At 39.0% G+C, this 22,366-nt stretch overlaps 7 protein-coding genes and 1 pseudogene across 8 annotated transcripts; 2 read left to right on the top strand and 6 right to left on the bottom strand.

Moving 5' to 3' along the window:
- LOC104721748 (uncharacterized) lies at window positions 1–487 on the bottom strand (annotated as a pseudogene).
- Window positions 488–746: 259 nt separating this feature from the next.
- LOC104721747 (ubiquitin carboxyl-terminal hydrolase 24) lies at window positions 747–4,082 on the bottom strand. Its single transcript, XM_087473228.1, has 8 exons — window positions 3,842–4,082; window positions 3,496–3,599; window positions 2,436–3,128; window positions 2,161–2,345; window positions 1,830–2,080; window positions 1,594–1,739; window positions 1,288–1,464; window positions 747–1,193 (listed from the first exon to the last, which is right to left on the bottom strand). The coding sequence occupies exons 2-8, from the start codon at window positions 3,508–3,510 to the stop codon at window positions 1,005–1,007; spliced, it is 1,656 nt and encodes a 551-aa protein (XP_087329354.1). The 5' UTR covers window positions 3,511–3,599; window positions 3,842–4,082; the 3' UTR covers window positions 747–1,004.
- A 57-nt stretch (window positions 4,083–4,139) lies between these two features.
- On the top strand, window positions 4,140–7,128 carry LOC104721745 (uncharacterized). Its single transcript, XM_010439804.3, has 9 exons — window positions 4,140–4,320; window positions 4,489–4,594; window positions 4,735–4,972; window positions 5,165–5,206; window positions 5,701–5,783; window positions 5,871–5,972; window positions 6,087–6,301; window positions 6,488–6,582; window positions 6,669–7,128. Exons 3-9 carry the CDS (start codon window positions 4,831–4,833, stop codon window positions 6,938–6,940), a joined length of 951 nt encoding a protein of 316 aa, XP_010438106.1. The 5' UTR covers window positions 4,140–4,320; window positions 4,489–4,594; window positions 4,735–4,830; the 3' UTR covers window positions 6,941–7,128.
- Window positions 7,129–7,248: 120 nt separating this feature from the next.
- Window positions 7,249–10,415, bottom strand: LOC104721746 (leucine aminopeptidase 2, chloroplastic). Its single transcript, XM_010439807.3, has 10 exons — window positions 9,990–10,415; window positions 9,315–9,729; window positions 9,002–9,196; window positions 8,661–8,886; window positions 8,440–8,566; window positions 8,267–8,362; window positions 8,087–8,164; window positions 7,916–7,976; window positions 7,645–7,832; window positions 7,249–7,547 (listed from the first exon to the last, which is right to left on the bottom strand). The coding sequence occupies exons 1-10, from the start codon at window positions 10,221–10,223 to the stop codon at window positions 7,416–7,418; spliced, it is 1,752 nt and encodes a 583-aa protein (XP_010438109.1). The 5' UTR covers window positions 10,224–10,415; the 3' UTR covers window positions 7,249–7,415.
- Window positions 10,416–11,227: 812 nt separating this feature from the next.
- LOC104721744 (large ribosomal subunit protein bL21m) lies at window positions 11,228–13,051 on the bottom strand. The gene is made up of 5 exons (XM_010439802.3): window positions 12,480–13,051; window positions 12,313–12,393; window positions 12,074–12,175; window positions 11,701–11,775; window positions 11,228–11,602 (listed from the first exon to the last, which is right to left on the bottom strand). The coding sequence occupies exons 1-5, from the start codon at window positions 12,927–12,929 to the stop codon at window positions 11,483–11,485; spliced, it is 828 nt and encodes a 275-aa protein (XP_010438104.1). The 5' UTR covers window positions 12,930–13,051; the 3' UTR covers window positions 11,228–11,482.
- An 80-nt stretch (window positions 13,052–13,131) lies between these two features.
- Window positions 13,132–15,914, bottom strand: LOC104721742 (putative WRKY transcription factor 32). The gene is made up of 5 exons (XM_010439801.3): window positions 15,168–15,914; window positions 15,018–15,064; window positions 13,974–14,623; window positions 13,702–13,860; window positions 13,132–13,603 (listed from the first exon to the last, which is right to left on the bottom strand). The coding sequence occupies exons 1-5, from the start codon at window positions 15,382–15,384 to the stop codon at window positions 13,249–13,251; spliced, it is 1,428 nt and encodes a 475-aa protein (XP_010438103.1). The 5' UTR covers window positions 15,385–15,914; the 3' UTR covers window positions 13,132–13,248.
- Window positions 15,915–16,223: 309 nt separating this feature from the next.
- On the top strand, window positions 16,224–18,167 carry LOC104721741 (BTB/POZ domain-containing protein At4g30940-like). Of its 2 annotated transcripts, XM_087473229.1 has the most exons (2): window positions 16,237–17,171; window positions 17,257–18,167. In XM_087473229.1, exons 1-2 carry the CDS (start codon window positions 16,536–16,538, stop codon window positions 17,344–17,346), a joined length of 726 nt encoding a protein of 241 aa, XP_087329355.1. In that variant the 5' UTR covers window positions 16,237–16,535; the 3' UTR covers window positions 17,347–18,167. The 2 variants fall into 2 exon arrangements, with proteins under 2 accessions (XP_010438102.1, XP_087329355.1); XM_010439800.3 differs by having other exon boundaries at window positions 16,224–18,167.
- A 405-nt stretch (window positions 18,168–18,572) lies between these two features.
- Window positions 18,573–21,437, bottom strand: LOC104727652 (omega-6 fatty acid desaturase, chloroplastic). The gene is made up of 10 exons (XM_087473230.1): window positions 21,103–21,437; window positions 20,936–20,996; window positions 20,373–20,614; window positions 20,141–20,284; window positions 19,915–20,066; window positions 19,711–19,833; window positions 19,431–19,608; window positions 19,219–19,337; window positions 19,020–19,134; window positions 18,573–18,900 (listed from the first exon to the last, which is right to left on the bottom strand). Exons 1-10 carry the CDS (start codon window positions 21,139–21,141, stop codon window positions 18,736–18,738), a joined length of 1,338 nt encoding a protein of 445 aa, XP_087329356.1. The 5' UTR covers window positions 21,142–21,437; the 3' UTR covers window positions 18,573–18,735.
- Between the last annotated feature and the right edge of the window lie 929 nt (window positions 21,438–22,366).

Genomic DNA, 22,366 nt, shown 5'->3' with positions numbered 1-22,366 from the left:
TGACGTGAAAAATTCAATAAAATATAAATAATTAACACAACAATCTTTTGAGTCTCATACAGATTTATTTACCCTTGCAGAACATAGGCTTGTGATACAAAAGAAAGCTCTAAAAGATAAATGCGTCAACAATAAAGAGAAACAGAAAAAGAATGACAAGGAAATCAATCCTCCATAGCCAATCCTCGCCGTAGATGTTAAGACGCTTGGTATGCAAGTAAGCATAGTATGCGGATTTGACATCCTCGTTGATTAGGTCACCAAAATATGTCGTTTTAGTGTCAATCTTGTTGATTAGATCACCAAAATATGCCAATATGGCATTCTCACTGATTGGGTCGTATTCCTCAATTTGATCATGATTTCTTTGGACTCCATCACGAATGACTTGAAATTTCCATTCATTGAGAGCCTCTGAAGCTCCCACAAAAAGCAAGACCAGGAAGATGATGAAGAAAAATCTGATCTCTTCCAATCTAGTTTACATTTAATTTGTTGTTCTAGTCTTGTAGATTAAGCTATGTAGCTAGGTGTTTTTTTCCCCGTGTAGAAGAAAGAAATCTTTAGGGAATGGTTTTGTGATTGTGTGTGATGCACACATGTGTTTTTTAGTAATTGATAGACCGACTTTACTTTATTAATTTGGCTTCTTTCAACGTAAATTCCAAATCAAAACATGATTTGACTGTTTCAATGTTTTGCATCAGGAAAAAATTAAACAATGTTTTTATGTCAACTAAAGACGATTTTGTTGGCAACATGCGTAAGACATGAATTTTTGAATAATAAGTCTATAAAGTAACAATAAAAATCAGATTAAAACACCCATCAGGAATCATAACAAAACTTTCAGTGTAATCCAGGTACTCTAAAAACTATTTACCTATCGAGATTCCTTCTTTCAAAGTTCTAATATGAGAGAACCAGAGTATATCGTGAGACTAAGCCGAGAATGATTTTACTCTCCGTTCTCCGACCATGGAAATTTCTTGTCTCTGATTCTCTTACACTTGTTTGTAGAAAAGGACATACGCTTGGTCGTGCAACACCTGTTTTGTCCCTATGGCGGTCACCGACGCATCATCGAACCTTAGCCACTGACCATTCTTTCGTCGCGCATCTGTGGTGTAGTGCCCTTTTGAAGGATCCCCTCCATGGTGGGTAATCGTTGCCACAAGTTCATATTTTAAACTCTACACAAAGAAATTCGAGTAGTTCACATCAGAGGATATCACATAGAGAGTAAGAGAAATGTAAACCATAGACAGTTCTGTTTAGACTTTAAACCTCATTGGATGAAGAAACAAGAAGGCTGCGGTTTAAGTTGAGTTCGAGGGGAAACTTAACGCGTTTATGCAACTTAGTACTCCCTTGGCTTCCGTAGCTAAAACGCATTAGGTGTAGTATCATTATCTTTGAGAGTTTCTGTATCTTTATCGACTTACTAGCACTCACTACACCAGCCTGAAATGAGAGAACTCCAACAAGCAAAGAGGCCAATTATTATTAAAAATCCATAAGAAAATCTTCTGGACTGGTATCAGAACTGTATTAAGTGAATATCACATGGTCCTAACATCCCACAACGTTTACCTTCCCAGTAACCGAGGCTCTATATCCTTCAAGATCTTCTTGGGCAGAAAACAACTGCAATGCCTCTTCTATTCTAAGCACGCCTTCCGGGTGAATATCAAGGTGAAGTAAGAGATATGGCTGCACAGTAGCAGAAGCCTTGCTCCCTGTACAATAAATAACATATGAGCGTCTGACGAAACAGACATTCTATTGTTTAAAAGAGAATTTAAAATGGTTACAAATAATGCAAATACCTTGAGCCTTCACTACGCTTCTTAGCTGCCCACCAAATATATCACTGAGCTCAGACGGAACAAAGCTTTGTGTCCTTGTCACAGCTGATTTGTTTTTGGGTCCAACTGTTTCCCATTCATCGTCCTCATTGGGTGAAGAAACAACCAATGAATTAGGAGCAGTAACTTTGGGGGAGTGTTCCCTGAGTTTCAACAATTCATCATGCATTTGGTCCATTATAAAACTCAAAAACTCTTGAGCATCTTCTTGCCTGCCAATACACGCACACAAAGTTAGAATTGGGGCCAGAGGAAACATCAATATCTTAGACAGTGTAAGGGAGTCACTAACCTTGGCCTGCCAGACATGTTGTTGAGCACATCTGGGGTAAACTTTCTAAGGACTCCCTCGAACATGGCAGGTGTAAAAGGTCTACCAGCCTCAACGACGGTAACATTATTTCTGATGCTGGTATTGCTTGGCACATCTAACTCAGAGATGAACTCTGAAAATGCAGTTAAGGTTGGAGACTCAGCCTAAGACGCAGAAAATGGAACAACCACGATTAGAAAACGAATATACGAAATAGAATTTCAATCATAAAAAGAAGAAAGCAGGTCACAAACCTTTATAATATCTTTAAGTTGTATTCCCTGGAGGAGCTGCACAAAAGGAGAACAGGAAAGCAACGCTTGCAATGTTGCATTGAGGAAGCACAAGTTCCCAGCATTTATCAACCCTCTAGGTGTAAAGTCTTTAACAGGTGGAACAGGTTCAGTAGGAACCATCTGGTTTTTCTTTCTTTTTATGCTGCCAGATGAAGAATCACTTGAGAAATTTTCACTATCCAGAGCTTGGAACTTTGAGCTTGAAACTTTGTACAAAGAATCACTCTCACCATCTGACAAACCCAATTTATCCACACCAGTAGGATCCGTCTCCACCGCCACATCATTGTTGAGAGATTTTCTTTCAGAGACCTCTTTAACGATTCCATTTTCTCCCACATGCTCTGGAACTCTTGAGGAGTGTTTTCTTGGGAGAGTCGCATCATTATCAACAATCTTATCAGAGTTGACAGGTATAGAAGCATCAAGTCTCTTTTGAGAGCTAGAAGGACGAGATTTAACTGTCCCATCAGCTTGACCTTTCTTCAACTCGCCATTAGTATTTACTGAAGAATTCTCTGGAACAAGATTCAAGGAGCCGAATTGTAAACTTTCCACAGACTTGTCTTTATTATTCTGAGGATCCTTAACGGGTTTCTGCTCAAGAAATAACCTGGTTTCATGTTCTGTAAAGGATCCAAACACAAATACCTGCCATCAACCAAAGAAGAATTAAAGGAGAATCATATACAGAGCATTTAAGAATCTCGGATATACATTGACCTTCAGATAACAACCATTATATCAACTACAAATTGATCAAAAGTAAGCTATAAAAAGATAAGTTCACAGTTCTTGATTGAAACAAGATCAAACACTTAATAAACTGCAATAACACTATCCCCATGAAACAAAGCCACCTAATACTAATCTGTTCTTTTTTAATTTGGTGAGCGAGTAAGCTCTAAATGCAACTCTGCATCGTTCTCTAGACCATGAGAACTAAACCTTACGGGATACAGCATAAGTGAATTTAAACTCAAGTGGGGGGGGGGGGGGGGGGGGGGGGTAAACATACCTTCTTTTCAATCATATTTGGAACATACAACGCAACGGAGAAGAAATCGAAGAAGCGCAGCACGACAAGAAGAAGAAGAAGAAGAAGAGCCCAAAAGACGCAATCTGATTCAGAGAGAGATCCGAAACGAAAGAAGCATGAGAAAATTCAAAAGAGAAATAAAAATCTAGGGTTTGAGGCACCAACAACCCTGGATTAGAGTCGTGGAGTTGAGAAGACATGAAAGGGGGAAGGAAGAAAGAGAGGATTTGTTCTTCTCTGCAAATTCGTAATGGGGAATCATCCGAATTTGGGGAGGAGCTAAGCAAAAAGAGATAGAGAGATAAGAGAGAGAGGAGACACGGACCTTTAGGGATTTGAGAAAATAAATTAGGGTTAGGTTTCGTTTCTGCTTCTGTGTCTTTCTTTTGTCAGGTAGTTTTTTGGAGGAGGAGGGGACGGAGCTTAGCTTAGCTTAGCGAGCGCCGTGTTTGGATGGATCTTCGTCTCCTTTTCTCGTCAAACGCGTCGTCGCGTCCTATACGCTAAAACCAAAAAATTCATCTCGGTTCGGTTTTGGTTTAATTCGGTTTTCAACAAACTGTTTTGTAATAATTTAGACTTTACACTTACCTGTTTGGTCTGAAAAACTTGTGATTTGGTATGGTTTGGTGTGTGACTTTGTACTTGTAAAAAACTCACATTACATGACATCACATGCCTCTCTAGTGTGGTGGTTCTATGATGTCTCGGGTTCGAATCTTGTCTACTTAAATAAAAAGTACAGAGAGACCAAAAAAAGACGGTGACTTCATCACCGGTCCGTCCTTCTCCTCCGACGAATAAGTTACTCTTCTCCTTCTTCTCCCATTTCTTCCGATTTATGTTTATGTTTTGCTGATTTAACATGTTGATGAAGCTGAGATTGGCAAATGGCAAAAAGGTTTTGCAATTTATATTAGGAAAATGGCATTATAACAAGATCTTGCTAATTTTATTTATATAATCAAAAAGGTTATATGACTTTCCCATATTATCCGGCGAAAGTGGTCAAATGAACCAGACTTTAATTTCGTCTTCTCCACAGTCTTCGCTGTTGATAAGAGTCTCAGAGAAGAAGGTTAGTATCTGATTCGTGGTGGACTCCAAATTTTTTATTAATATTAAAATATTGATTGATTTCTTCGATTCCTGAGCTGTTTTCACATAAAATTGTATCATTTTTTTTTTTCTGTGGAGTAATTATTGAAAATCATGTAGGTCACGACGACGATGAGCTGCTGCCTAATGTGAGAGACCTTTGTTTTTGTTTTTTTAATTATTCGAAGAGAGAAAGAACACCAGGAGACAAAGAAAATGACTGTGTCTTTGAGTGTGATGACATTTAATCTTCACGATGATCAACCTGAAGAAAGTCCTAACTCATGGCTCAAAAGGAAGGATTTGTGTCTCAGTGTCATCACTAGTTACTCCCCCATCGTTCTCTGTACCCAGCAAGGTTCTTTTCTTTTCTTGCTCAGTCAGACGGATCAATGCTTGTTAGATCTTTATTCCTTCATACTGGTTAGATCTTGATTAGTGATCTGGGTATGTTTTGATCTGTCGATGAAAACTGGAAATGGGTTCTTGTGCCTTTGCCTTATGGATTATTGAGCAGGGATGTGACTATCTTTTTTTATCTTTTGTTTAGGTGTGCAGTCGCAGCTGGATTATCTTCAGCAGGGCTTGCCAGGTACAATACTATTGAGTTAGGTGTAATTGAACTCTGTTTGTATGTGGTAGTTTATCAGACTATTTGATATCTGCTACTTCTTAAAGCTCAGAGACCAGTGTGAATCTTGATATCGATCATGTACTACTCTTTGTGTTCTCAGTTTGCAATGTGATACTGCTGAGATCTAGATTCAGTTCTATTTTTAGTCTATGTTGGTATTGGTTAAATCTGTATCCTTTTTTGCATCTAGTTCAAGTTAGTGTTTTAAGCTACGCAAACCAGAGTCTAGTGCACTTGAATCCTTTTGATGTGTCTTTTGTGTGGTTATGGTATGCATATTTTCACTTGCTCGCAGCGATTTCATTGAGATGATGGTGGCATTTTTTTTATCTGGTTTTTGTTACAGTACTGAACCAAGGAGCTAGCTTCTAGTTTCACATGCCTTAATAATAATACTTCAGTTTGCATTGTTTCCTTGGACTTAAACAGATGTTTGTACTCTTTGCTTGCAGTGTATGATCAGTTTGGCATATCAAGAAAAGGGCCTCAGGATACTAATGATGAACACTGCACCATCTTCTACAACAAGGAAAAAGTATTCATTCGGTTGATATAACAAAAAAATAAAACCTTCTTGTGTTTTTTTTCCCCTGACTAATACTATACTCTATGCTAATTGAAGGTAGAGCTGCTAGAGGGTGGAACTTTTTGGTTGTCAGAGTCGCCCTCAGTCCCTGGAAGCACAGCATGGGGTTCTGTAGTTCCTTGTATAGCAACATGGGCCATATCCTGATTACTCGTAGGGTTGATTTTAGCTAAACTGTAATTAGATTAGTGTATAGATTTGATGTTTATGTCCCATATATCAGTATCTTGGTTTCTTTGACAAGCTGCCTACACATTTCAACTGAAAGGAGCAGAGCCGCCGGGTTTTTCGTTTCAGATAGTCAACACAAACTTGGATAAAATCAGCCCTCGTGCCCGTAGGCGCAGTGCTTTACTCACATGGCAACACATAGCATCATTACCTCCCACTTTGCCAGTTGTGTACTGTGGGGGATTCAACACACAGAAAGAATCAACCACCGGGAGATTTCTGTTGGGCAGATCTAGGTACCTTAATATCACTTTTGAGAAGATTTTGCCTTTTTACTTATCTCTTATCCTTTCAGGGTTCCTATGCAGTGCAATAATGGCTAACCTATTCTACACACTGATCAACTAGTTTCAAATCAAAGCTATACAGTATCCTTATTTAACTGATGATAAATGGGCTTTGGGCATTGATTCAACTTGCAGAGAGCACGGTGTGGTAGGGGATATGAGAGACGCATGGCCAAGTGCACGAGTAAGAAAAAACACTGCTCTCATAAGAACATATCATGAATTCAAAGGTATGAAGCATTTCACCCTCGCATGAGCCATTAGAATCATTCATCTCTAAACCTTCTATATCATAACATCTTGGTCCTTTGTTCAGGTGACAAGCAGGGAACGGTCGAGCTCTTGAAGCTAATATTTAGAGCGTTATGCCTCTGCTGGGACCGACAAACACAAGACCTACACACGGATTGGATACTTTACAGAGGTAGATCTATAGTTCCTGTAATGTGTGAGGTGGTAAATGATAAGATCGACGACTTGTATCCTTCATCTCACTACCCTATGTTTGCTGAGTTTATGCTTCCTCGTTCTGTAAGAATGCTTGAACCTACTCTTCCTGCTTCTACCCCTGCTCAAGAGGAAAGCTAGAACACATATCCTGTCTTGCTTAAGCTTTGGAAAATGTTGATTGTTGTGGAAATGAGCTCTGTTTTTCTCTCAGTCTTAGATTTTGAGCTAAACTTCTTTATAAGAATGTTTTTGTTTTGTTTCTATTGTGATGAACAACAAGAAGCTGAAAATAGGGCTTAATTATTCGATTATTGATTCAACTAAAACGATGCTATTAACTAAAAACACCAACAAATCTTTAAGTAAATGTGAGTGTTATAATCTAGTCTAAAACTGTACATGTATGTATATATTTAACCTGATTATTTTGATAGGTTAACTAATTATTTGATATAATAAACTCATTTATATTCGGGCGTCACAGAATTTACACAAACTCACAAAGCAAAGAAGAAAACTAAAACCCTTTATTAAACCTCTGATATGTTAATACAGTATTTTATTTCTTTTTCATAAACCACTCAGAGTACGATAGTAAGTCACCAGGTTTCATTTAAGAAGAGGAATTGTTCTGAACCCACTCAACTAGCGTCGCAACTCCAAACCCAGTCGCAGTTTTCTTCTTCTCGTTCCACACCGGTCCAGCCATATCTATGTGCATCCACTCAACCTTATCGTCCACAAACTGCAACCATTCACCGAATCCAGTTCTTTGTTAGAAAGCAATAATTTAAGTTCTTTGAAGTGTGTTCTTTTGTTTCTACTCTTTATAATATTTTCACCTGTTTCAAGAAGAGAGCTGCGGTGATCGATCCACCAGCACGACCTCCCGTGTTAACCATATCTGCAACACCTGATTTCATCATCTCCCAGTAACTCTCTTCCATCGGCATCCTCCATAGCTTCTCTCCACTCCTCTCTGATGCAGCAATCACCTCTTTTGCAAGCTCATCACTAGATGTATATATGGCTGCACAAAACAGAAATCCAAACCGATATTTAACCATCATGAGTCACTGTTATGCTGTTTACTTTTAACACAACCCTATGTACCTGCCATTGATGTTCCAAGGGCAATAATACAAGCCCCAGTTAACGTTGCAAGGTCAACAACCTGCAAGCATATACTACACAAGTTAAGGGAAAAAACAACAGAAAGAATGTTTGAATTATCCTCGTCTTGCTTCTATGTATTGATTAGTGGAGGAATCTTTCAAACAATACCTTATCGACACCTTGGTTGCAAGCATAAACTAGAGCATCTGCAAGTGTCAGTCGACCTTCGGCATCTGTGTTGTTGACCTGTACAATACCGCCATCAATTAGTTTGGAATAAGAGAAAACAACGGAAAGCTCGGACCTTTTGAAGCTGAACGCATTTAGGGAACAGTGTTATTATAATACCTCAATTGTCTTTCCGTTTGAGGCTGTGATGATATCTCCAGGTCTCATTCCGGTACCACTTATCATATTCTCACAGGCTGCGACAATGAAGTGCACCTGATTGTGCAAAGAAACATTTTTTAGGTACATTCACTTAACTCAGAAACTCAAGCTTCTTCTTCTGATAAACTTACCTCAACACCAGGAGGCTTAATTTGACCGATGGCTTTTGCAGCGCCAAGAACAGCGGCGGAACCTCCCATATCGAATTTCATGAGCTCAATTAAGCAGCCAGGACCGGTCTTAATGTTGTAGCCACCGCTGTGAACAAAAACCATATGGTCAATAACAAATACGAATTAAAGAAAAAGAGATTGATACAGCAAAAATAAAAGATAACTGCTCTGGAGATTACCTGTCAAATGTCAATCCCTTTCCAACAATAGCAAGTTTGGTCTTGACAGGGCCACTAGAAGGTTTGTAGACCAGGTGGATGAAATGAGGTGGATTAGCTGACGCAGCAGCAACAGCGAGATATGAACCCATCTTCAACTCTTTGCATTGCTCCTCGTTCAAGATGTTTGCAGTCATGACATCACTGTACATGGAAGCCAGCTTTGAGGCCTCCTCAGCTAGTACAGCTGTAAATTACAACGTCGCAGCAGATTAAAGACCAATTTCGTATCAAACTTAATGTACATGATCCTCATATTATAAAAAAATTCTAAATACTGATACTCAAGAAACAAGCCATACCAGGAGTGAGAACATTGGCTGGAGAATTGACGAGTTCCTTCCCGAAAATTACGCCATAAGAAACATCTTCAGCATACTTAAGCTTCTTCTCTAGCTCAGGTCCAGTGCCAAAGCCAATGATATCCACCGATTTGAGAGATGGTTTCTTTGACTCAGACTTATATCTGCAGTCTTCAAACAAACCGAGTACTGTGCCTGAATAAAGTAACCACAAAAAGATTAGTTCCAAAACGTTAATGAAACTAACCCTTTACAAGTTCTAATAAAAGAGAAAAGATAACTATAACAACAACAACAACAAAAAAACAAATACCTGATGCTATGGCTGAAGCAGAACTGAGCTTGGATTCATTAGAAACTGTCTCAGAGGAGGCGAGAACAACAGCAACACTGCTAGCTTGAGAAGCTTTAGCAGCTGCAGCAACAGCCTCACCTAGACTCTGAAAAGCCGAAGGAGATGAAGCAGATTTTCCAAGACCAATCAAACCAACCCGCTTCGACCCGAGACCCGGAAGCCTAAGTACTGTTGATTGGCCAGGTTTCCCGGAGAAATCTTCCTCAGACGAGACATCAGCTAGAAGTCCACCCAAGTGCGCATCAAGCTTCTTGAGTATCGGGTTTTCGAACTTGGAGTTGGCATCCTTAGTCATATCTTTCTCCGTCACTCCAACAGCGAGTATATCACCTTTCCATTCAGTCACGTCCATCTCCTTCCCGGAAAATGAGATCTGAAACAGAAAAATCCACGAATCAAAAACCACATAACTAATCTCTGACTATTCTATGCTTGACCATGATCGACTGATTACAAATCTTTGATTATTCTATGCTTAACCACAATCGATTACGAGATCTGATCTAATCATGAATAGTAACGCGACGAGCAAACAATCAAATCAACACAAAAGATCTACAAAGCAAGTCACTAGAATCGACACATAGATAGTAAAATCGAAGGATGATGCCATAAGCGATCAGGAAAAAAAACCTTAGGATGATCGACGGAGTTGGCATGAGTGAGGCCGAGAGTAGCTTGTGCGATTGTATGAGCCATGGCTCTAGAAGAAGAGTAGAGAGGCGTGACGGCGAAAGCGAGTCTAAGGCGAGACGGCAACTGGAATCGAACTAAGCAAGAGGAGAGAGACGACGGAGAAGAAGAGAAGGAGCGGAAAGGGAAGCGAGAAGAAGAGGAAGCGAAAGAGGTTACCAGAGTGACGGCCATTTGAGAAGAGCACTGAGCTTCTTATATTTATAAGGAGAAGAAGCCGCCGTGTCCTCCTCCTATCATCTCTCTCTTTCTTGTTGACGATGATTATTCTTTTACTTGACTCACTATTTCGTCTTATCCGACCCGACCCGATCCAAAGCCCAAAGGCTATTTAGAAAAGCCCAAAACAATTTGGTTCATGACAATGGTTTTTGTGTAATAGGTTTGTTTTTTATTATGAACCCAATAGTCACAGTGGAACAAATCTAGAGTTTGAATGTAATGTAACTTACATTTATTACCAATTTTACCACATAGTTTTCTATCTGTGACTGAGATTGGCATATAGATACAGCAAACTGATGATAAGAGAGATGCTCGTGAACACCAAAAAAAAAACATAACTTATACCACAGGTACATACTACAAAATACAAATCATATCAGAAGACAAGGAGTGAAGGGAGAGAGATGTTTCCGCAAATCTTTTATTTCAAAAATAAAGAAGCAACAAAGAGGTTGAGCGATGAATATCAATGGATGTAAGTTACCTCCATTCTATGTCGGTGTATACGAGGTTGTTGATCATCCTTCGTTGGATTCAGTTGTCTCGTGGAGCAAAAGCAACCGTAGTTTCATCATATGGAATCAGAGAGAGTTCATTATGATAGATAATTTGGTTTATGGATCTCATTTACTGTGTTTGTCACTTGTCTTACTATTAACAGCTGTATACAATTTTTTTATTCACATACTAGTGGCGTCTATCATGAAATGAAACCAACAACAGTCACAGTGGAACAAATCGAGATTTTGAATGTAATGTGACTTTAGTTACAATTATTACCCAATTTACCACCTAGTTTTCTAGCTGTGACTGAGATTGGCATATGATATCAAGCAAATTAAAGATAAGAGAGAGATGCCCGTGAACACAAAAAAAACAAAAAATAAAAAAAACATAATACCTCAGGAACATACTACAAATCATATGAGAATACAAGGAGTGAAGGAGAGAGATGTTTCCGCAAATATTTTATTTCAAAAAAAAGAAGCAACAAAGAGCTCCCAAAAGCCTTGAGCCAGTTTAAATACAAATGAAGAGCAAAATCAAACATAGAAACAAGATAGTGAAAGGCAATCACGTTTCATATCCTAACTACCAAGTAGGCCTTTTCATACTTTCAACGACTTTAGCGAACAGCAAGTGATAGATGAACTTACTTCAAATGTATCGGCACCAGCTAAGCAAAAAAAGAAGCAACATTTTTATCTCTAAGCAACTAGCTCAGCGTTTGATTGTTCTGTAACTGCTTCCTTAGACGGCTTATGGACAATCTTTGGTTCTGGTTTCTCAATTCCTTGTATATCGGTTATTCTCAACTTCGTCAATTCCTGGTCATAAGTGTTGAATGGTCAAAAAACAACTAGAAGAAGAAGGCAATGATAAAACAAACACAATGTCTAAACAAGAACGCTACAACAAAGTATACCTGTCGATGTCCTCTTGTTCTCCTATAATTCTTTCTTCGTTTCTTCTTAAAAATGAGCACTTTTTCATCCAATGCCTGCGTCACTCGTCAAGGAACAACTAGTTAAGTACAGAAAAAGAAACCAGAATGCTGGTATATGAGTAAATCCTTCTACATTCCACGCCCATTTCATATCAAGACATTCAGATGATGTGGAGATAGATGAACACTAATCTACTAACTTGTTGTCCATATATATATTCTGCAGGAATTTCATACTCTTATAAGCAGATGGTTCGATTTAGTTTTATCTCAGTCCTCGGATTTCCTAATTTCTCTTAAGAACAGCCTCACTAGTATTAGAAAACATCAGGAAAGTGAATGAGACACTTACATGCTCTTCAACTACAGCATGAACAGTCGCATCTGGCAAGATAGGCCTACCAATAATCGTCTGGCCTGCCGAGCCCAATAGAAGAACCTTGGTCAGTTCCAACTGCAAAGGAACATAAAGAGATAAGCTTTAGCAACAATTGCAAATGCTCTTCTTTCTTATGAGGAGGTACAGTAAAGTCTTGCACTTTGGAGAGACGAATATCAAAGATTCATGAAGAAGAGCAGAAGCTAGTATACCTTATCATTTATGTCACAGAATTTCAATTTCTCGGTGAATATGGAGTCCCCGTTGCTTACTTTAAACTGATGCGAACCGATCTAGAGGAGATCAATAAACATTAAACATCAGTGAGTGAGAGTGTGAAATGGAACTAAACAATTTATTGAGAAAGCAGAGACGAAACCTGAACAATGGCAAACACAGGTTCATACGGTTTGAAGAGTCTCTCAGAAGGTTTGAGAGGACCCATCACTTTGTAACCTATCTCAGCCGCCTCTTCCACTTTCTCAGCCGGTGAATATTCCCTTTCTACTTCTTCCATCTCCGCCGAATCCTCAAAGTCCTGGTCCTCATCATCATCATCATCATCATCATCATCCTCTCCTTCACTGCTTTCTTCACCACCATCAGTATCTTTTGTGTTCGAAGAGAAACAACGACCTTGGGAGCGATATCGAAGACTGTACCATAGCAAATCCCTAGTGAGAGATTGATTCGGGATTACGGTCCCATGAGAAATGCTGGTCTCGGACGGCTTGATCCCAGAAAATGAAGAGAACGATCGCGTCTGGTTGATGGAGAAAACCGCCGTAGAGCGGCGGCTCAGCTCACGAAAACATCGAAGGCTCGCCATCGGAGAAGCACGAACAGACTAGGGTTTACACAGAGTGAGAGAAAGGGTTTTTGCCCTCTTTTAGTCCACGTTTTGATGTTTCAGAAGACCCTCTAGACGAATCAGAGTCACATCTACCAAAATTAGCGCTTTATTATCAAAAGATCATATCATTTACACAGAGACATGTCAACGTGTTTTAGTTGGTAATCATCGAACAATATTTCAACCAAACCACTACTAATAATTATTGATATCGTCATGGTAACTTTATTATTTATATATAACAAAAACTAGGAGGCGAAAATTGAGTCGATGAACTCTCTAAAATTACATAGAATCAGCATTGCTTGATTTCGAAACCAATGCTTAACAAAGTCCGAGCTGATTCCATCACTTTCTCCCCACCAACAACATCCAATGCTTCACTGCTTTGCTTTTTCTCACTTTCTCGTCCCACCGAGCACTGGCTTGAAGTGGGGATGTTTACCTGATCGTCTGTCCTGGTTCTCATTGACGTTGGAGCGGCTGCAGCCACGAGCATTGAGCTAGGAGGACCGTGGCGTTTCTTTGGCACCGGCATGTCATGGTTGTGTACTCCTTTGTATGTGATTATTACAGCTGTTGTGTTCTCTACTGCTGTCTCAATGTGTTTACGAACAGGACATCCCGCAGAAGTACATCGGTAGTAGTTCCTGAATGTTTGGAACATAGCAGCACAGATCAATCATCACTGAGTATTGAACAAAAAAAACTCATCCATGAACAAAGAAATGGGTAATGCGTTTTAGACCTTGGATGAGGATTTCCTTTCACCATTTTCTGTCCGTATTTACGCCATCTGTATCCATCACCGCAGATTCCAACATCACCAGCTGCGTGTACTACGAATTTATTTTTCTTGCCAGGTTTGGAGACAGAATCTGAACTTTGTGAGTTCTCTTTTTTCACTCTGAAACACACCCAAAAAAAAAAGACTATTAATTTCATCTTTCAAAGTGAATAGTATTTCATCTTTCAAAGTGAAGAATAGGCAAAGAAATCCAAAAATTCAAACAAACTTGCCTTCGTTTTGCCTCTGGCTCGTCCACAGCTTCGTTCCCACAATGTCTCTTCCGTTCAACGAATGTTTGCGGCTCACAGATGTTTTCTCTAGTAGAAGCAGCCGGATCTGAACCGTTAGGGACTATTGTTGGCTCTTTTACTACTGCATTATTCTCTGAAATAGGCCGGATAGCTGATGCAACTCTAATTTCTCTAGGGGCGAAGCTATTCTTCCTGGGAGGTTCATGACTATGCAAACCTTTGTTAACAATCTCTACCACTTTGCCTGAATCATTGGAGCATTCAATTTTTTTAGCAAAACATTCAGAATACGTACACCTGTAGTAGCTCCGTGAGCCTTTGGGACTCTTAACCTGCTTCTGTCCATATTTTCTCCAATTGTAACCATCACGAGCAGGTGTCCTCGGAACGGGAGAAACCGACAATCTATTAACCACCGGAGAATCAGATCTCTGCTCTTGTTTAGTTGGAATTGAAACCGGTGATAAACCTTGTGCAGCTGAGGCCGGATCCGAAGAAAGAGATGGCTTCACCGTTAATGAATCTGACGATGCAGTCAGACAAGGAGATGTTTCTACCTCACGGTCTTCTTCTACTTCATCAACCGGAACAATGGCACTCACTACAATTTCTTTGACGGTATCCATCTCCTGGCAATGTGATACAAACAAAAAAAAACAGTCATATGTCATGCCTTAACAAAAGTGAATTTTGTGCTCAAAATATCCTAATAATTAGACACAATTAAGTTGTAAGTTGTAACGGATCAAACTGATACAGATTATTACTCCTGTACACATATACATAAGGATAGATTGATCTTGGCCAGATATTAAACCATCAAAATTACTCCTTTTCCTATGTAATTGTAAAAAAAAATCACTACACGAGTAACAAATAGCACACTGAAAAGTGAAGTTGTGATTACATAATATCAAGTAATATGATTTCCAGCACAGTCGATGTCGATAAGAGAATCTAATTTCTTAGCGTTAAAAAAAAGGATGAAACTTTACAGTAAGAAGAGTCACCCAGCAAACTCACCTTAACATCTTCACCATTTGGTTCCACAGAAGAATTTTCAAGAACACCTGATAAACACAAAACACCATTTCCGTCAAAATTAAAAACCCTTCGAATTAAAATATTAAAATAAAACAGAGAACTATTCGCGAAACAAAAATAAACCGTTACCTTCAACCTGATCCTTGTCTAGGGTTTCCTGCACAGGCTCATCATGTAAATCGTACATATCCTCACCAATAGTCGCAAGTGATTCGTCGTCGTCTCTGAGTTGACTCATTCCGTTATCAAGCTCCTTCTCCGGAGCCACTTTCTCGCTCTTCTCTGTATTATTGGCCGTGCTATTCTCCGCCGCGTAGAAGACCTCAGGGATACCAGAGTCTTCCATGGAAGATTCTATTGTTCTCCTATTAATTTCTTTCTCTCGTGGGGTTTGTCGGAGAGAGTAAAAAAAAGAGACGAACAAATTCTCTCTAGGCAAACAAAAAGGTAGCCGCTTTCCGACCGACTGATCTCTCTGCAAGCAAACGCTGCGTTTTGGTCTTAAAAGCAAAAGAAAAAAAAATATACCAAAAAAAAAGAAAGAGAGAGAGAAAAGGGCATTAATGTCATTCAGTCTTTGTTTGACTGGAGATGATGAGATAGTATCTTTGTGTAACAAACTCCGTTTATTCCTCCGTTAATCACCCCCCTTCATCACGTTAAATCATTGACGTATTCCGTTTATGTTACTTTTGGTCAAAATATTAGATTCTCTCTATGAGACTATGAGGGATGTTGTTTTGTTTTAGCATGCGATGATAATATGATATGGTGTGTGCTTAATGACACTATGAGAATATTATATCTCTGAGTCAATGTTAAACTAATGTTCTGTTTGTGTACTTGTGTTGTTGATTCGCAGGTCTTAGCTATCATGACTGTGTGGCTTCTGCCAAAAAGAATTTTTAAAAATTGTACGGGTCCGTTCAGTAAAATAAAGTACAACGTTCACAAAGGAAACCAACTGTCAGTATGTAAGAAAAGTGTGAGTTTGTTTCGCCTTCTTCCAAAGAGTGTGTCCTGAAACTGGAAGACGAGTATATATCATGTGATTGATAATCAGTTAAATTTCTTCGGGACTTATATGACCCAACTAATGGGCCAAATATAGAGATGGGCTTGGGGAACGTTCTCACGGACCTCGGTAAACGAAATATCTCGAGCGTTGGATAAACGACAATATCTAAAACCATCGGACGGTTCTGATGTGATGCAATTTCCACAGTTCTCAATTCTCTCACCATGTTCTAACGGAAAATAAAATGTCCGAGAAAGATACAAAGATCGTTTTGATTGATTCATATAGTCAGATTTCATCTTCTTATCTTTTCCCAAAATTCGATTTCTTGGAGTCCGATCGAATTTTCAAACATCTCAATCCTTTAGTTTTGGAACGTTCTCATGTCTTCCTTTTGTCTTCTGTTTTCAACCGGATAATTTGATTCTTACTGATTCCTCCAGCTTCCTCGGGATTTATAAATCATAAGCTCTTAATCAATGGGTTTATCAAAGGATAGGATCAGATTCAACGTTGGTGGCAGAATCTTCGAAACGACGTCAACGACGCTCGCCAACGCTGGTCGCGGTTCTTTCTTCGGAGCATTGTTCGACGAAAATTGGAATCTTTCACAACAACCCAATGATGATGAGGAAGGAGAAGAAGAAAAAGACGATATTTTCATCGATCGGAACCCAGATTGCTTCGCTGTTCTTCTCGACCTTCTCCGAACCGGAGACTTAAACATCCCACCTAATATCTCAGAGCGTCTACTTCACAAAGAAGCAATGTTCTACGGCTTAATCGACCACTTGCGGACCGCAAAGTGGGGACCTTTCGACGGAAATAGGCTCCATCTCTCTCGTTCCGTCACAGGCATAGCTCCGGGAGATGGTACGGCGATTAGAGCTGGTCCAGATGGAGGATGCTGCGTTGCTCATGGGAGTGTCGTCCATGTGTTTGATTGGATGCTTGAGGAGCATCCTACGATTAATCTTGATTACCAGAGAGTGAACGATGTGGGTTGGGTTGATTCTGGTAACATTGTACTCTCTGCTTGTGAGAGATTAGGAAGAGGAGATGGAGGAATGGGTTTGTTTAGCTCTTCTTCTGGAGACCTGAGGTATAAGTTTCAGGTGAGTCATGATAATCAGGTTAAGAGTTATAGTGCTGGAGCTTTGAGTTTTAGTCCTGATTCTAAGATTTTTACGAGCTGTAAAGGACGGAGTAATGAGTATGGGATTGGAGTTTGGGATCAGATTACTGGAAAGCAAGTTGATTTCTTTTACGAGAGTCCTGGTTGGTCTTTAGGAGATGCTGATAAGCTGCAATGGTTGAATGGTAAGAACTGTCTTCTTGTAGCAACTTTGTTTCCAAGGAAAGATAATTGTTACATTAGCTTGTTGGATTTCCGGGACAAGAACATGGTCTGGTCTTGGTCTGATATCGGGTCTCCTGCGATGGTAGATGAGAAGAGAGTGAGAGACGCTATAGCGATGGAAGAGAGCAATTCTATATGTGTGGTGAATGAGTTTGAGGATTTAGGGTTTATTGATCTGAGGATGGATGGAGGAGGGAGTAGTGTGAGGTGGAGTTCTAGGAGCAGGTTGATGAAGAGCAAAATGCCTGATGAGCCATGTTACCCTAAACTTGCTTTGCACGAAGGCCAGCTCTTCTCGTCCATGAATGATTCGATCTCTGTGTTCTGTGGATCAGACTGGGTTTTGACTTCTAGGTTAAAAAGAAGCTACGGTGGCTCCATCTGTGATTTCTCCATTGGTGGGGATCGGTTGTTTGCGTTGCACAGTGAGGAGAATGTGTTTGATGTGTGGGAGACTCTGCCTCCTCCGATCATCTGATTTCACATTTTGACAATCTTGCTCTATGTTTGGTCTGTTTCTGCTACATTCGGTTTGCTTCTTGTGTTAATGTTTTAGGATTCTTAGAAAACTATAGAATGAGAGAATAGAGGAAATAGCAGTAGTCAAGAGAATATAAACATAGGGAAGAACATGATTCATAATTTTGTTAAAATTGATATTGATACGAATTTTAGTTTCCAGTTTCAGGTTGTGTTCTGTATTATCCGTACATGACCCCTTTCTCAATATAAGAAATCAATCTCTTATGAACTTTAGCTTTAGCTGCTTTCATGGTGGTGTAAACTGTGGCCACAGTCTCAGATATCTAGGGTTTTGGGATTCGCTCCCTTGGTTTGGACATCTGAGTGTCTTTTGTTGGACAGTATATGATTCTGTCTTTCCACTTTCCGTAAAGATGTCACAGAGGAATAGCTTTACCTTTCTTTTCTCTTCTCACTTTTGCTTTGGCTTTATCCCATTACTTTCCCGGAAGTATTACTAACACAACAGTATTTTTCGCTACCATAAAGTAGATAGTGTTTATCTCGTCAAAGATTCTCATGTACTAAGTTTAACATCGCATTTCAGTACATTGCAATTATATATAAAAACTGTTCAATCTCCAATCCTATAGCTAAGATTAAAGAAACAGATAAAAGAATTGCAATTGATGGATCATTTGAACATTTCTCTCTTCTGATAAGGTTGTAAAGAAGATAACAGTATAAAGCGTTGGTGAAATGCTAGAGAAGCTTATCACTTGAAAAGCTTACATACAACATCGGCGACTGCAAAAAGATATTGAGATTTCAAAAGACCAGTTCAAGGCTATGGCCTATCAAGCTGTGTAGTTAGGCATTGCTTTCTTGAGGAAGGTTATTGGCTGAGATTCTTCAGGGGCTAACCGGTCAAAAGGAATGTAGTTCTCCTCTTTGTCATAGACATGACACACAGTCATTATCGTCTTCATCAAGCGCCAGTTCCATGTAGCCATATTTGTATACTGCAAACCCAACCACGCAAGAAAAAAATCATGAATCTTTTAGTGTCTTACAACTTCCCAAGGGAACACTTTTTCTGTAAGGATCATATTACTGTCACAACAAATTTAATGGTTATTACCTTTCCCCAGTTCTCTTGTATTGAGTCATGAGCTGCACGGAGATTGTAACTCGGTATTCTTGGGCTAATATGATGGGGGATGTGAACGTTAATATCATGGCAGAGTATTTCAATCCTGTCACAACACAGAAACATTACATATGAAACCAAACAAGAGCTCTCAGATAAATTAAACATTTGAGCAGGTCGGATGCATTACCAACTAGGGTAATCACAATGAACAGTTCCATTTAGCTGAGCCTGAGCCGCGTTCCATTCATCCGCAGGCTTGAAAGGAATGTGTGGAGCCGTATGATGAACCATTGTGAATGTGCTCATCTGTAGAGAAGCAATAATGCGTAACCATCTTAACTTCTGATGCTATATCGATACAAGAGGGAACAGAGAAAAGCGTAAGAGAGAAGTATTTACCCAGAAGTGATAGCCCAACCACGGCATCAACCAGAATTTTACCCATCCCAATAAACCGACTTTGTATATGATCAGAGGCCACCCAACGGCCATGAAGGCGAAAACACAAGCCAAACTTATCTTCACCCTATTCACCTCACTTGCTCTGAACTTTTTTAGATTAAAGTGCCAGTTCACCCTATTAGAACGCTCATTCTAGTTGAGTAAACAGGTATATATAGAGAGAGAAAAAAAAAGACATTGAACAAATTGATCACGGTGTAAAGGTTAATCTATATACCAATGAGCTATGGACAACCAAGGTCTGATTGGGCCATATCCAAAGATGATTGCCTTACGCAGCGTGGGTGATGAATCGAACTCCTCTGGTGGAACTGGCTGCCAAGCTGTGTCATGGACTAACCTATAGAAAGCAAAGCGGAACCATGAATTCATATCTCTCGTTTTTATTGTTAATATCTCTAACAGCCTAAGTAAGACTTACATATTTGTTTTGGCGTGATGACGGTCGTGCTTAAACCGCCATGGCTCATACGGGTAGACAAGTGGTAGGAAGGCTAGAGTACCCACAATGTCTTCCACCAATTTGTTCTTTGAAAATGATTTATGTGCACAATCATGACCTATCACAAAGAACTAAGAAAGACAAATCCAGTTAGAGAACAGTAACAAGCCGAAACAGAGAAGAGAGACAGTGCAGGAGAGCTTACCCCCGTAATTGCAGTTCCTGTCCATGCCCAAGCCAATGGCAGCAGATACCACGGCGATTTTGCAATCAAGAAGAGCCCCAAAGTGTAGGAAGTCACAGATATCAACACAGACTTCCAAGCTTTCATATCATCAATCTCAAACACCTAAAGAGAATTGTATACCAAAGAACAAGTAAGAAGAGAAAGTTCCCATGGAAACACACACACACAAGGCTTGTTGAAAAAGCTATACCTCTTTGGGAAGTGTATCCATGATATCTTTTAAGGTGACATTATCAGGAAGGTCTTCTCCAATTTGTCGGAATCCATAGCTTTCTGCTAATTGTTCCCTGTCTTCTGCACTGTCAGCTGAAGGCGGTGCGACTGGAACAGCCACAGCTTTTATACATCCAATCCTCCTTTTCATAGGAACTACACATCTTCTTCCTCGAAGTGTACTTCCTTTTAACAAAAGATCGATAGGCCTCACAGAAACTGTATGAATACACCAATACAATCATAATAGAATTATTAACTCACTACATTAGCCCTCTGCAGTGATATAAGCAAGCCCACAAAAACTAACAGCATCTATCATTATTGCAATCCAAAGAACACAAGCAAACCCATATAGCAAAGACAACAACTTTGAAGAGGAAAAAACATATGTAACCCCAAATTCACTTCTTTTTCCCCACATTACTGATTCCTTCAATTGAAACTCTATAAGCATACACAAGTTAACTCGAAGCTTCCAAAACCATAACCTGTAGAGAAAATAACAAGAGGGGGGTTTTTAAGGAGAAAGAAGAGTACCAGGAGAAACACGAGCAGAAGAAGCAATCTTAGGAACCCTAGGAAGACATTGTTGTGGTCCCTGAGAAAACCAATAGACAAAAGAAACAAATTCAGTATGGGAAACTCAAGTTGAAGAGATGGGTTAATAGATAAGACTAAGAAAGAGGGAAATTGAAGAAGAGTACCGTGAAGGCGATGAGGGAATCAGCAATTCTGGAAGCCATGGAAGCTGAAAATTGCAAAAGAAGCGACACGGACGAGAGTGTGTCTCTGTTTTAAAGAGATTGAATGGCTGTGAAGAGCCCTCACCTCTTCAAGTTCTTGTGAAAAATATGGACTTCCACAATTTAAAGTTTGGTTTTTTTTTTTTTTTTTTTTTTTTTTTTTTTTTGTGTGCGTGTGTGTGACTGTTTGTGTAAGAAACAGAAAAAAATTGCCTACTTTGAAATAAACGATAAATATGAAAATTATTATATCCAAACAGAAGTCCTAAAAAATAGTATAATTGCTAAACTATTTTACAACAGCGAAACTTCTAGTTAAAATATTTAACAATTTTAGACGATAATTTTAAATTACAAATTTTATTTCATTTTCGAATAAAATCTCAATATAAACTTTTGTTCTCCTACTAAATTTCAGGTTGACAATTTAAGGCTAAAACTGAATTCTGTAGTGAATGTTCATATTTTTTTTTTTTAAAAAGTCAAAACAAACAAAAAAGATTACACAGGTTTAATGGAGAGTTGTATTAGTTTAGACATTACTTAAGATTTTGAAGATGACAATAATAAAATTGAAAACTAGATTAATTTATTCATACCAAAAAAAATATACATGTCTATTAATTTAGGTTTTGCGGTATAATTACTGTAGTAAGATAAGTTTATGAGTTCTACTAAGTTCAGTTTTAAGCTTAGATACAACACTATAGTTTATACGAGAATTATATGATATATATGATTCAACAAAAAGACATGATCATGATCTGATAAAAACAAAAACAAAATCGTAATGAAAAAATATGACTATACGTTACAACGTTACAAGTGACGTCTAAAATTTTTGATGTCATCAACTAGACGTGTTTTAGAGCACTAAAATATGTTTTCAGTTGTAGAAAACATGCGTTACGAGTGATACGTGCTTATAAAATGTTATACGTCATTTCGATTTTATGAGCTGCATTGTGAGACCTTTAAAAAAAAGAATAGGTAGTAATTTAGCTACTTGAGTGAGACAGAGACCTTTCCTTCATGCGCCCACATATACCACACGATTCCAAATCACCTAAGGCACAAAAAAAGTCCATAATTGTGAGCCAACTTGATAGGACATGGACATTAGCTTGACTTGTCACGAAATCGACTAATCACGTTTTACGCCTAATTTAAGTTGATAAACTGGTTTCGTGAGGAAAATAAAACTGGGGCTTCAGTTAATCATTTT

Source organism: Camelina sativa, chromosome 11 (assembly GCF_030686135.1).
Source record: "Camelina sativa cultivar CO46 ecotype springtype chromosome 11, ASM3068613v1".
Classification (NCBI taxonomy): Eukaryota; Viridiplantae; Streptophyta; class Magnoliopsida; order Brassicales; family Brassicaceae; genus Camelina; species Camelina sativa.
Note: the sequence above shows the minus strand (reverse complement) of the source record. Positions and strands in the feature narration are given on the sequence as shown.